The 15,449-nt window shown below is 37.7% G+C and overlaps 1 protein-coding gene across 1 annotated transcript in view; it reads left to right on the top strand.

Moving 5' to 3' along the window:
* Positions 1–15,449, top strand: part of PLXNA3 (plexin A3) — a 1,436,523-nt gene that overhangs the window by 740,386 nt on the left and 680,688 nt on the right. Inside the window, exon 8 of the mRNA XM_044080266.1 lies at positions 13,355–13,454. Within this exon, the coding sequence (XP_043936201.1) occupies positions 13,355–13,454 (100 nt within the window). The remainder of the gene's footprint in view (positions 1–13,354; positions 13,455–15,449) is intronic.

The raw sequence follows: 15,449 nt of genomic DNA, 5'->3' as shown, positions 1-15,449 counted from the left end.
TTTTGGTGTTCTTTTATTAAAGTTAATGCTACTAATGAGGTAAGCTTAAAGCAAAGTCCCAGTGCCAGAGATTACCACATTAAAGTTTTAGTTGCACACATGGACTGTTGCTCTGATTCAGATTCCAGATGCTACCCGTCTGTTTCCCGAGCTGGTGTTTGCATGCTTTAGTATGGTTTTAGCTAATAAAATCTTTCAGATCAGGTAAGAATTAATTTTGTTTTAGATGATTGTGATGGTAATTCCAAACTAAGTGATTCTGCCTCTGCTGAAGTATAAGTTGATTTTTTTTTATTTTTTATTTTCCTTTGTGATTTGTATTCTGGCTTTTGCACTACAAAAGAAAACTAAACTTGAAACGTGGTTATTTGCCTATCATGGTCCTTCATAGCCACATTTGTTAATGTCATCTTCAGAAGCACAGTACTGTCTAAACCCCTCACCCCTTTCTTTCAGCCACCTATTTTTCCTTCTTGTTCGATCCTGCTTTACTGTTTTTCTCCAGTGTAAAGACAGGGCACCATTCATAATTTTAGCATATATCCCATAGCAGGCCTGTGATATGAAAATAGTGCATTGAGGCAGGATTTGAAGAACAACTTCAGCTGGTGGTGATAATGGGAGACATGAACAAGTTATGAAGACTGACTGTGACTACATGGGTGGGGCAACAGGAATAAAGACAGACAGGCCACTTTAGACTTCTGTCTGGAAGTGTATTTATTTATTTATTTTATTGCCATTTGATTACTGGGAAAGTCATGCTAGGTAGAAGCTCATTTTCAGTGGAGGCCTGGGGAGAAAAGCACCAAAGTATTACAAAAACATTTTAAGAACAACAATTTTACAATATTCAAAAATAATACAAAAACATCTCAATTTAAATAATTATACGTTGTCGCCTCACAGTAAGATGCTGACCGGTTCGACTCTCAGCTAGAGTGTCTTCTGTGTGGAGACATGCGTGAATGGGCATACCTTCGTTGAAGGTTGTGCATTAGGGCTGGCAACTCAGCATATAAAAATCAACTGCCAATCATTAGCGGACCGGAGTTCCGCAGTGGCGACCCCTAACTGGTAAAAGCCGAAAGACACAGCAACCAAATTAGACATAATGTGAAAACATTGATTAAGAACAGATGCAACTTGTATGCATACATACATGCATACAAATATTTCAAGCATGGGCATTAATGCCCTTCTAGCCTGCTGATATACCAAAATATTTGTTCCCATAAAAAGTGTCCAGGCTGTTCTTTAAAAGACAACAACAGGATTCTATTATTAAATACTCAACTTCTCTGTCCTTTCTCTCTTTGTTTACTGTCCAGTTATGAATAAATAATAATACAGCATTTAAGAGATTTTAAATCAACTGTCTCTCACAACTAGAACAGTAACTTAATGTACTGTGGTGGTTTCACTTTCAAAAAACTTTTATCCCACGCTGGAAAAGCTTGCTGCAGTCTCAAATTCATTGATGTCATCAAGGCCACTGAATACAGATAGTTTTCTGGCCGATTACCTCCCCAAACTGACATCACCATGACTGTCCTAAAAATCCACCCATGCTGTGATGTCACAGCTCCCTGGTCCTTAAGTAAAGGCCAGAACAAGGAAACAGTACATGAGTCAAGTCTCCTGCTGTGAGCTGTCAATCACAGGTGGTAACAGCTCAAATTACCCTTAGCACTTTGACAGCTATGGAAGTTAGGTGTGAAGTGGGGATGGGAGATGAGTCAAAGTAGTACAGTTCAGGCTTCACGAAAGACTACAGTTTAGGCATTCTAAAAAGAAGCAGCAGTAGAAAGCACTTTGATAGTCTGTTCTGTGGTATTTGCACTGTTTGTGCTTTAAGTAGTCATTGAATGGCATGAAATATTACTTAAAACTGACTGAAAGACAGCAGTGTATGCATGTAAAATCAATGCAGTGATAGGAGCTTTAGGAAGAAAGGAACCTGTGTGATGTATTTTTTTTACAGACAAACGCTGCATTGTGGGATTCCTAGAGTCAGACTAAATAATCAGAATTAATTCAAGATGCCAGACCCCATGTGGTCAGACTCAGAAATTATGTATAAAAATATTTAAATCTTGTAAATAGTCCCAGAGTGGTGTTAAAATGTAGGAAACACCCAACCGTGATGAAATAGACATGTTTTTTTGAGTGTGTGGGTGTTGTTCTCCTTTAATGTAATTTGGTAGTTTGTTACATGCATCAGCTGCTCTCTCACTTTATGATAACCCAAAACATTCCAATAGGTAGTTTTCGCTAAATGCCCTATATACCTGAATAAGATCTGCTCTTAAATATCTGTAAGAGACACAGATACACTGCTCAGATATTTTAGTCTTTCATAATAACTTACATTTTCACATCCATAGATGTCCTGGGTATATTTCTGCTATACTCTTTCCAGTTTACTCATGCTTGTTTTCTTATAAGGTTTCTATATTATTTCATACTCAGCTTTGATTCTAATGCAACTAACAATGACTTCATCCTTTCTGATTTCTTTGACTTTGTAAATCTTTTTATGCAACCTGTAGTTCTGTAACTAATTACCCAAGTGGCTGATATGATTAGAAAAACTCAAAGCTGGATCTACACATATAGCCAGGTCCTTAAATGAATATACAGTTTCAATCACTGTATGCTGTATTACATATTCGCCTTTCAATTTATATCTCCCAAATCACATATATGTAGTTTTTGATGTGTTTATCAGCATATTATTCTCCTGTGCCCAAATGATCAATTTAGTCAAGTTATTTTGCAGACATGCCTTATCTGTAACACATGTAAGCAGTTTAACCAATTTCAGGTCATCTGCATATAGACTGTAGAACATCTCAGATGAAAAAGTTAGGTCAGAAAGCTACAATATAAACAAGTAAGGGCCTAGGACAGAGCCCTGTTGGACACCCTGACTGTAACCAAGAATTTCACCTGTCCAATTGCTGTATGATACCTGCCATGTCCTATTTGTAAGCCATGCAGCTATCTGTCTTATCAAGAGTACATTGATACCTAGTTGTTCTAATTTATTGATCAGTGTTTTGTGTATGACTCTGTCAAATGCTGACGTTAAATCTATAAAAATTACATCACAGCACAATGTTTCATTCATAACTGTTATAGAATATCATGTTACAGGTGGTTATAGATCTATTTTCAACATATGCATGCTAATATATGGTTTCAAGTCACAACCTAGCCAATTCTGACAATAACTTATCCAATATTACCCTCTCCATTATTTTTCCACAACATGAAAGTAGACTTAAGGGTCTGTATGACTCTGGGTTTGTCCTACTCCCCTTTCCCTTAAAGACAGGTTTAATAAGCACATGTCTCCAGCCTTGAGGAATCTCCCCATATTTATATGACCTAGTGAATAAGATATAATGGTACTGTAAGTTCTTGCTGAAATGTTTTCAGGTCATTATTCGTCTCCTCCCTGTCCTTTGTTTGGATCCAGTTTGCGCAATTATTTTTCAATATAATCTGATTTTATTCCAGTATCTGAGGTTACCTGGATGTCAGTTGGATAAATTATCACTCCATTTGTGGAGCCAACTGTTTTGCATAGAATTTTGTAAATATTTCTCTAATCGGTTGTGGTGAGAATAAATTTTAAAATCTACACACAATGTATCAATCTGTATGTCTTTACTCCCTCCACAAATTATATATCTCTAAAAAAGGTTTCTGCTATGCTGAATATCTTTATATAAATTTTCTCCAAATTTTTCTTGATCTTGTCTTACAATGATTTAAATATTTAGAGAAAATTTAGACAGTTTATAAAGAAATTAAAGGTAAGTTAGTGTAATACAAACAGGAATTGCAATATGAAATGAGAGGAAAAAACAGGGTTATGTCATATTTAGAAGGGAGTCGAGGTAGAGGGGTCTATATTATAATAGCGAAAATCCTTTTAAGCGAACGTGAAAACACCGACACATATTGAGCGAACCGCGATTTTGTCGAACGTACTAAACCGCGAAATTCAAAAAGTCGAAGTGTCATGGTTGGCCCGTCTGCGGTACAGCTCCGTAAGGTAAGTGTGTGGTAGTTATGGACCTTAGGGTTAGGATGCGGGTTAAGTTAAGTGCATAGAGAGGTAATATATGTAAGGTTTAGTGTAGGGTTAGAATTAGGGTTTTGTTAAATGTATGTGTGTGGATTATTTGTTTTGTTTTGGTATATCGCTGTAGGGTAAGTGTGAGATAGTTATGGACCTTAGGGTTAGGGTGCGGGTTAAGGTAAGTGCATAGATAGGTAATGTATGTAAGGTTTAGTGTAGGGTTAGAATTAGGGTTTTGTTAAATGTATGTGTGTGGATTATTTGTTTTGTTTAAGTATATTGCTGTAGGGTAAGTGTGCGATAGTTACGGACCTTAGGGTTAGGGTGCGGGTTAAGGTAAGTGCATAGATATTAATGTATGTAAGGTTTAGTGTAGGGTTAGACGTAGGGTTTTGGTGCTTTACTTTAGGATTAGAAGTAGGGTTTTGGTTAGTGTATCTATGTGGTTTATTTATTTTGTTTGTGTAGGCAGTATGTAGTGGGAGATGGAGTTGGCCGACTATGGGGATTCGACGTTTTGTATTTTGCGGTTTAGTACGTTCGGCATATTCACATTTCGTGCAGTACGTGTTGGTGGTTTTGTGTTCGCTTAAAGGGATTTTCGCTATTATAATATAGACCTGAGGTAGAAAAATGGATTGAAGCAAGAAAGAGTGAAGAAGGAGCAGTAAATTGGTGTAAGTTATGAATAGGTACTTTTCATATTTAGGGATATAGTTTATCCTTGGGATGAACAGGAAGGAAGAAAGACAGATTTTGGCTAGAAAGTCTTTCAGAATGGTTTTAAAGGACTGGAGGGAGGGTATTGACCTAATGGATACAGGTAAGGACTTCTAGACCTTCGCAACATGATATGAGTACAGATCATGCCCAGCAGATTGTATAGGTTTGTGGACAGAGAGGAGTTTTTCATCATTAGATTGTAATGATCGATTGGGAACATTGCTGTGTGGAATGGTGTTTAGTACTGGACAAACAGATGGATGCTGGATAATTTTACAGATGGTAAGAAGCTGTATGCATGTTAGTTGATGGGGGCAGGTCTAATCAATTTAGGCTTTTTAGTGATATATAGTGGTGGGTCCTGAAAGGGCTATTTGCTGCAAATTTAGCCATTTTATTCTAGTATGTTTTAAGTTTTGATTTTTGTGATGCCTGGAGGTTAGTAAGGATGGAAATGCCATAAAGTAGTGAGGGGAAGAGGTAAATAGTGACAAATGGTAGCTTTATTTGCATTAGAGAGAAAGTTTTGACTCTGTAAAGCATATGTAGTTTTTGGTGATGTTTTAATGCAATATTTTATATGCAGGTCAAATTTAAGATTATTATCCACTGTCATCCCTAATAATTTGTATGAGAAGTGACTTCAGTGGCAGTATTATTAAGAGAGGATTTTAAATTTTGTTTTTCGTGAGAGAGGGGATTTAGAGAAAAAAGTAGTTTGTTTTTTAGGAGGACTGGGCATGAGTTGTGAGTTACAAAGCAGTATTTCAGTGGCTGTTAATGCTTCCTGAGTAATTTTTTTGGACATGTGCCAGGTTGTCAGATGTGCATATGAGTGTGGAGTCATCTGCATACTGTATTTGTATATATGAGGGTGGTTTCATCTGCATATCGTATTTGTATATATGAATGTGGTGTCTTCTATGTATTGTGTTTGCATATATGAGTGTGGAGTCATATGCTTATAGTATTCGTATATATGAGTGTGGTGTCATCTGCATATTGTATTTGTAAGGCCTGTATGTGTATGGAGGGTGTTAGTGAAAATGTTAAAGATGAGAGGATGAAGGACAGAGCCTTGAGGTACACTGTTATTGACTGGGAGTTATGGAGAGAGAGTGGAATGCCATTTTAGTGACCGATACCTGTTGAACAGGTAGCTTTTGAACCATAAAGGTGGGCTGAGATAGACCTGTTAAAGACATTTGAAGAATAAGTTTGCTGTAACAAACTTTGTTGAAGCTTTAAGACAAGTTTAGAAATAAGGAGGAGGAGACTAGTTTGCAATCATCTCTAGCATTATTGACAGAATCTGTAAAGGTTAGAAGTGCAGTGTTAGTACTATGGGAGGGACAAAATCTGTGTTGTGTACAGGATAGGAGATCTTCCTGCAGGAGATAGTTTAGTATTTGCTTTTGAATACATTTTTCAAGTATTTTGGAGGAGGGATTAACATTGTTATAGGCCTAAAGTTAGTAATGACTGTTGAATTTCCTCCTTTGTGTAGGGGGATAATGTGTGGTTTGTTCCAGAGAGAGGGAGTGTGGGATTCCTTTATTGACCTATTTATAAGGATTGAGATAGGGTAGGCAATGCTGTTAATTGCTATTTTAAGGTACTCACTTGGAAGGTCATCGCCTGAAGGTGAGCATGGTTTGAATTTAAGAGTAGTTTTGTATAGGATTTGGACATGAATTTGAAGGTGAAAGTGGATGTGGTAGCATGTGACTGTTGGACAGGGTTGGTATTAGAAGCTTGGGAATTCTTGTTTAGGGATGCTGTACTATCTATGAAAAGAGTTGATTTCTATTGCAGTTTCGAGTGGTGAGTTATTGGGAGAGGGGTTAGGGTAAATTTTTGGCCGGGATGTAAGATTTCTTTAGTGGCTGACTAGAATTTTTTAGGGTAGTGTTTACTGCTGTTCTGAAAATTGTTACCTCATTGTTTTTGCCTTCATTTATTTGCTTTTTAGTAGTGTTGCAGAGCATTCTGAAGTTTTTGAGATATTGAGATATTTTACGTTTGCCATTCTTTACATGCTTTGTGCCTATCTTAAATTAGCACTCAACTCTTTTTGGATAGCCAAATTGCATTGTTTGTTGTTTAGTCTCTTCCTTCTAGGAGGTGTAAGACTATTTAGGATATTTAGGAAAGTTTTGTTGAATTCATTTCCAGAATTATCTAAGGGGAGGATTTTTTAGGGTGTTCTAGTTAGTAGATGATAGGGTAATAATGAATATTTCTGCATTAAACTTGGACAGTTTGCTTGCTGTTTTATAAACATGCTGTTTAACTTAATGTGTGAGATGTTTCATTGTATGTAATGGGAGATTGTCACCAAGAGTGTCTGACATTGTACCTGTGGTAGTGAATTTACGAGGGTCTGATACTAGGATGCAGTCTAATAAAGAATTTGATGTCTTGCTGTCATGTGTGGAGCTGTTAATTAGTTGTGTGAAACTGTATACATTCATGCTAGATGTAGGAGAGTTAGAGGTTATGTCCAACCAATTGATATTTATATCACCTAGTAGTAATTTTTCTTGTGGAATAGTTATGGATATCCAATGTGGGATATATTCCAGTGTAGCTATATTCTTGTCAGGAGGAATGCAAAGGACAGTAATACATAATTATTTATATTTGTTTATTTTTCAGGAAAGGAATAAGAAGCTCTACTGAATTGAATTTTGGTATTAGTTTGTTGAAGGGGAAATGTGGTAGTTGTTGGGAAATATTAAAGCAATGTTACCAAATGGGTTGATGGTGGGCAACACATGGTTCAGCAAGAGAGACATTCACAAGATCACATACAAGAGTGGTCAACATAACACCCGGGTAGACTTCTTCCTAGTAAGGAAAGGGCATTAGGGTAAAATCAGAGATTGCAAAGTCATCCCTAGTGAAATAGTTGACCTATAGAATAAACAGCTAGGGGCCACAATCAGCTGCAAGCTACACTGGAGACTAGGCTGAAGACCTGAAAGTTAACTGGAGTGAAAGCACAAGTGAAAGCACAAGGGTTCAGAGAGCTACCCAGGGCTCTAGCACCTCAGGAAGAAGAGGAAATAGGTGGACATGAAAAAGGATGGCAGCATCTCAAAACAAGGTGTGTGAAAACTATAAAACAGATATGTGGCAGAGTAGGTATGGAAATAAGGTACATAAGGAAAGGTGATGGTGGAATGCAGAACTCCAGGAAGTCATCAAAAGAAAGGAGTGCAGAAAAAAAGTGGGAGATAGAAATGACAGACCTGGCTAAAAAGGAATAGTAATTGTCTAACAGAGAGGCTAAGAGGATTGTCACAATAGCAAAGAAAAATACACCAGAGGCACTGTAGCAACTTCTGGGAAGTGACTCAGCAGGTGGCAAAATGAAACTCTGTCAGGTTGTAAGGCAAAGACAGAATGGCCATCGGATGCCATTCATATGAGATGTCGGCAACAACCTGCTCACCAGCCCACAGGACATCAAAGACCAGATGGAAGGAGTAATTCCAGCAGCTTCTGAATTACGGAAACCCCACAGAAGCACCCCACAAAGCTGTACTGCATTATTTAATACGGCACTTAAAAGTGAATTCAGGGAAAGCAGTGGTCTCAGGTAATGTCACAGCAGACATGCTCAAGATGTTGGGTTAATGACTCTTGGAGATACTCTTAGCAGTATGGAGAGAAAGGTGTGTCCCTGATTATTAGACCATACACATTCTAATGCTAGTGTACAAGAACAAAGGGGACATTCACAAATGTGGGCAGTTTAGAGGTATCAAACTCCTGTTTCATTACATGAAAGTACTGAAGAGGGTCATTGATAACCAAATACCCAGAGTAGTAGAAAGTAAGACGGGAGATGAGCAGTTCCAATTCAGATCAGGATGCTGCATATAATGTCTACAATGAGACAAATAATAGAGGAAAAGCTATGGATGAGGAAAGAATCCAACTGGGCTTTCCTAGACTTGGAGAAAGCATATGACAAGGTTCCAAGAAAACTAATTTGGGCAGTCTTATGATGGTTCAGTGTCCCAGAAACATTGATAGAGTTAGTGCAGAATTTGTACAAAGAGATACTGACCCAAGTAGTGGCAGCGTTTGTACTCAAACAGGGGACCCAGTGGGGGGGTGATGGATGTGCATTAGGGTTCAGCTCTGGGCTCACTACTGTTAATTACCAGTAATTAAATTACAAGAACAAATGGTTCAGATGTGGCTGGCCAGCAAAGCTGATAAATGCAGATGATGTGACATTACAAGGTGACTCTGACCAGCAGTCTGCTTGTTTCAAAAGCTTGTTTTTGAGTTCTTTTATCATCCCTTCTCTGCATTTTAGTTTAATTTAAATAATGTGCTAAAGATTGAACTAATCAGTTTAATACATTTTTGTGAGGGGTACAAGTATTACAAAAATCAATAATACAACGCTGTTTCAAGATTCATTTAGTGCTTTCATTCAAATGATCAAGAGAACTTCTGCATGATCCCTCTGCGATCGCCGCAACATTTAAAACATTTTTAAACCCATATGATACATACTAACTACAAATGAACCTTAACGGAAGATGTAATTAATCACAATTCTTAAAGAGTCTTCAGTTTTAAAGCACCTTATATACTGATGATGTCATTTAAACATACTTCTTTTTTGTCTAGAACAGATTCTAAGTCCCCTCCCTTTGCATTTAATGAAACATAGGTTCATAGGTATATGTTACTAGGCTACCTGAGCTTGTGGGCCATTTTAAGCCTACTCTAGTTATCCCAAAAGTGAGAATCAAAGTACGTTGCGTCTGTGAGTTAAACATCTTAACCATTATGGCAACCTGTAACCTCAGCTCATGATCTAAAAATCAAATTTCTTAAACCTGGACATATGTATTTCTGTTATCTTTTTTATTTGTTGCATAACATTGTTCATTCACTCTATGTAAGAACTTGTGAGAGACATTCTCATTAAATAGAATGTCTTACAGCTGTCAAAAGCTGCTAAATAAATAACCCCTGCTGAATTACAAGTATATCTCAGTATACATGAGAAACTGATGTCTTAATGGAATATCATGACACTGAGTTCCATATTCATATATCTACACTGGGAGCAGATACCAAATTTATAGGTATCTTTCGGTTTGTTGGAGGTGAAACACTGACATTCTTCAGACTTTTTCAATAAAATTTGTGTGTTGCGGTTCCTCCTTTATGAAAACAATGGCTCAGTGCCTACTACTTGAAATTAATCTGTTTCCTTGTAAAATTTTCCAGTTAGCTTTTATGATGTCTTTAAAATTATTTGTATCTGACCTGTAATCCAACACCACAGCATGACCATGTCTCAGTGTATTATGATTACCAGATACCACATTGCGTATCTCTCCTTGACTTACCTCATTACCTTTTAAAACTGTACAGGAATCAGTGGCTCTTCTTTTACCTGTTGTAAAAGCTAGTTAAACATGTCTTACTAGTAGCCCCTTAACATAAAAACTTGCCTTAAGTTATTTACTTATGTCACAAATTTACTGTCATCTATGACTAATCTAGATAACCTAATAACTTGTATCTTGTTCATATTATTAATGACAATGTTTGAGTGAGCACTATTGGCATGTAAATAAAAACTCCCAAATGTCTCCAGTCTCTCTCTCTCTACATATATATATATTTGTGCGTGTGTGTGTGTGTGTGTGTGTGTGTGTGTGTGTGTGTGTGTGTGTGTGTGTGTGTGTGTATATATATATATATATATATATATATATATATATATATATATATATATATATATATGGTCTATATTAGAACACCGAACTTTCAAAATTTTGAGTGTTCTAATATCGAACCCTGTTAATCGAAAATTTAAAACATCGAACATACAGAACAGTGAATTTTTTCCCGCAGTTCCAAAACACATACACACAACACAAGCACACCAAACAAACAGCAATCCACACACATACACCTAAACTCTTACACCTAACCCTGCACTAAACTATACATACACCACTAACTATCCACTTACCTTAACCCAAACCCTAACCCTAAGGTCCGTCACTATCGCACAGTCACCTCACCAGCACCCTAACTCACCTACCCTGCCCTAACCCTCACGTCCACACAATCGCACACTTACCTGACCCGCTCCCTAACCCTAACTCACCTAACCCGCCCTAACCCTTACATCCACACAATCGCACACGTACCTGAACCTGACCCGTAACATTCCACCACAGCGCTGAAAATACCGAAGCAACAGAAACAGACAACCAAATTCTTTCCATAGGAAAAAATTTGGTTTTCTGTTTCTTCGATATTTTCAATGTTTGCTGAAAACGGGTCGATATTACAACACTCGAAAATTTGAAAGTTCGGTGTTCTAATATAGACCCTATAGATATATATATATATATATATATATATATATATATATATATATATATATATATATATATATATATATATTTTTTTTACTCAAAATTCTGCTTGTCAAAACTAAATCCTGTCTAGTTATCCCAAACAGGTTTGAGTGCTGCCAGATAAAGTTTTGCTGTGAACACTAACAACTCTGTGATGTGATTCATGCTCTCAATAAAATATTCCACTTCCATACAGGTTGCTACCACCCCTCCATTCTGTCTTACATGCAGCTAATTTGTCGTCTTCTTTTCTGCTTTCTTCATGCCATGCCTCTACATCCCTGTCTCAAACGTTGTCACTGCTGAGAAGATGTTGAAACTGTAGTCACCTGTAGAGTCTCAGTGTCTTAAAAGCCTTTTTGCTGCCCCTTTCCTTTTGCGTCATCTGCCCTTTCACTGCTCATCCACATCCATGGAAAAGCTTCCTCTTTTTTTTATGAAGCACTTCTGAGTTTAACTTTTACATATCAGAATTTAGTGGCTGGACCATGATAGCTCTAAACTAAGCACCTCGAAACACAAATTCTCTAAATTAATTGCATTAAAAGTACTTCCTTAAGTACACAAATAACCTAATCACACCTAGTTACATGGCAAGTAACTCTGTTCAGTTACAGTCAGCACATTAAATTGTTTTTTTGCAGGGGAGCAAGTCCCTTTCACCCCCACATCATACTTTGTAAAGAGTGGTAATTTAAAACTTTTAAAAGAAGTCTAATTCTTTCTTCAAGATGCTGTGATGTGAAAGCCAGTATAAAGTTGCAAAATATTCACTCACACATATTGCCACAGCATGTAGTGAACAAACAGCTATAAGGAAACATCACATAAAGCAACCATATTCAGGCAAAAGCGCACGAAGAGGGATAGAATTCAGCATGTTTCTCTTCAGCTAATACACCATGTATTATACCCCCTTACTTTCATTCTTCTTATGCCTTTTTAGTAACACTTTGACTTTATCTTCCATGCTTGCCAACGTATCTGTTCTGTGTTGCCCTGTAAGCCATGCACATGTAATATCTAGGTGTGCACTAACCATGGGTATTATTTTCTAGTCCATACCACTGTTAAGCTTTGAAATTAGAAAACACACAGGCTTGTTAAGCACTTTTCTGACATCAGAAAGGTGCTTAACATAATTACCACCCCAGCACTACTAAGCACTAGCCTTGTGCAGCTGCCACAGCAGACAAGTGAGGGGAAGCCATTAAATGCATCATTTAGACATCTTTTTTTAAATTCCAGTTAAAGTCTTTACAGACTTACCAAGGCTCTTCTTCATTGGCTGCTCTCTGTACAACAGCAGTTTGCTTGTTATGGATGTCTAAGCTGTAAAACAGTACTACTACACAGCTTTTTTTTCTAACATTTGTTGTACATGAGTGCAGGTAAAGCCCCGTGCACTACAGTGTATTATGATTGTGTCTTTCTGATCATCCTGGTTATGAATGGAGACTGTATCATGTTCCTCTGCATTGTGTAACTGACGTTTATAATGTTTGAATTCCTGTAAATGGTCTGTGTCCTGCTTTTTAATGGTGAAATTTCTGCTCACCTTTGAAAACCAACAGATAAACATAAGGCATGCATGTGACCATGTACTCTGATACAGATGGTAACATAATTCAGTCAAAAATTGAAGGACGTAGCATTCATGTTAGTCATGGAGACATCAGTACCTAGGCTTAGTGTTCTGAATAAAGGGGTTAAATGCTTACTTGTTCTGCAGTCTTTTCATCAAAGTTAGACTAAAGTGGCAGTCTTCTGAGGCAGACCTGGGAAAAAAAGATTCAGTTCCACACACACACACACACACACACACACACACACACACACACACACACACACACACACACACACACACTTTCTGGGAGAACAAGTCATAGCATGCATATGACTGAAAAAGTTTCTAATTTGCTAGGCTGTAGGCCATCTGATCAGTTGAGCCTTTATTGCAGCAGTTGCACTTGCATACACACACACACACACACACACACACACACACACACACACACACACACACACACACACACACACACACACACACACTGTTCTGTGATTTGAGAATTAAAGTAAGAAATACAAGCTGCAGACTGCACTGTAATCCATTGTTATTCATTTCTAGGGGACCAGCGGATCATCAAACTATTTCTGAAATCCAAAGAGACAGGACGGGTGTTTGCAAGCACAAATCTAGTCTTCTACAATTGTACTGTCCTTCAATCGTAAGTAAAGATGATCTTTGTTACCATAATCAAGCTACATAAGTAGATAACTCTATTGTTGTCACAAAGTGATCTGAATGTCTCATTTTCTTTAGAGAGTTTCAGTGAAATGAGTCAAAAACAGTTAATGTTTGCAGTGGTCCAGTCTCATGCTAACTGTAATCCATTTCTAGAAAATGTTTCTGTGGGTCATTTAATGGTGATTAAAGACACTAATCTAGTGCATTAAGATGTGATATTTTGTTGTTATGAGGGCCCCAGCTTTAAATATTACCAGTGGCTCTCCAGACTTGCCCAATGCTGTTGCATCCTTTAGTTACTGCAAATACACCATCCTGTTTTTAGAGAACTAGAGCTTGCAAGACCCTTTTTTGGACAACAGTGCAATGGTAATTCTCATGGAATGTATGGATTAATGGGACAGAGAAGGGTGGTTAACACTCATGATGTAGTGCTATTTGCCACAACAAGGAGAGAAATGTGAAGAAGTGAAGTTGTCACTCATAGCATAATTTGACACAGTCCCCACTGTGCAGAAACATGGAAGTGTATGTTAACAGTGGGGCTTTACATCTGCCCCAGTGTTCTTAACCATTTCTCAGCTTGACAATTCATGTATGAGATACACATATCTTATGTATATTAATCAGTACCACTGTTGAAATATTGCCGGCTACAAAAATGTGATGTCTGTAACTAGCTATACATGTACATGTGTTTACTATCACAGGACATAGAATCCATAAAACATTTGATTTAAATTACTGGTTTGATCACCAGTCAGATCATTTCTTTTTCAGTTCTGTTATCTTGCATATAGATAAGACTGAATAAAGGTAAATAAGTGAACTAGGATAGAATATCACATGGAAGATTGTTCATTCAAAGGTAAAGCAATTTTGTAAAGTGTTCCTTGTTGTAGGAAAGCTCTTTTATTAAGCTCCATTTTTGTCCTATCTGTTTCCTACTGACCACCAGCCCTCCAAAATCAGTTGGCTCATTTTTGCCATGTAGGATGGGAACCCAACAAAGTTTTTGTGTTTCGGTCCCACTCTCACCTCCTGGTGGCTGATACGGGTGCCATATTACCTTGAGAGCTGTGCTCCCCTTCTGTATGTTAGTGTTGCCACCCAAATACTACTGAGGGCTGCCATCACTGTTGTGGTAAGTTAGACTTCTGCTTGCATGTGACAAAGTAGCCATTGGACTACCAGTCACTCACTCCAGGGCAGGCAAGCCAGCATTTGCCACTTAGTCTTACCCTCTCCAGCACTTGAACCATTAATTGAATGGGTCATCTGTGTCTAAGTCAGGACTTTGTCCTTCTATACCACGTATCCAAGCATAGACATTAACTAGAATATCTTACAGCTGTCACAAGCTGCTAAATAAATAACCCATGCTAAATTATATCTCTGTATAAATGGGCGTGCCTTTGTTGAAGGTTGGGTGTCAAGCTGACACCTCGGCACTGTAAAAATCTACTGCCAATCTTTAGCGGACTGGAGTTCCACTGTGGCGATCCCTAACCGGGAAAAGCCGAAAGAAGAACTTAGATGAGACATATAAGAATGTTTCACAAGCTCTCACAGAGAATGAATGAATGAACAATGTTATGCAATAAAGGAAAAAGATAACAGAAAAAGACTTTTTCCATTACAGTAACCCAGACGTTTAATGATTTAGCTTAGTTGGTCACTATGTGAAACTGCAGCATTTCATTAAATGAAGGTTTTGCTGGTGCAAAACACCTCAAGCTTGGTATCACAGTTATACATTTCATCTCCATTTTCAATATTTCTGGTACATTCACCAGTAATGAGTAGAGGTCCCACTTTGTACCTAATTATACCTCTAAATATCCAGAGCCTGGACATAAGATGCATGTAACCCCTATGTCCTCATGTCCACTTACAGGTGTATGGATAGCCAGTGTAAGGGTTTGTGAAAGGTACCACTCCCTGCAACTATACTGGATAGCAGCAAAGTCTCAGA

Source organism: Protopterus annectens, chromosome 8.part0 (genome assembly GCF_019279795.1).
Source record: "Protopterus annectens isolate FY-2018-M chromosome 8.part0, PAN1.0, whole genome shotgun sequence".
NCBI classification, from domain to species: Eukaryota; Metazoa; Chordata; order Ceratodontiformes; family Protopteridae; genus Protopterus; species Protopterus annectens.
Note: the sequence above shows the minus strand (reverse complement) of the source record. Positions and strands in the feature narration are given on the sequence as shown.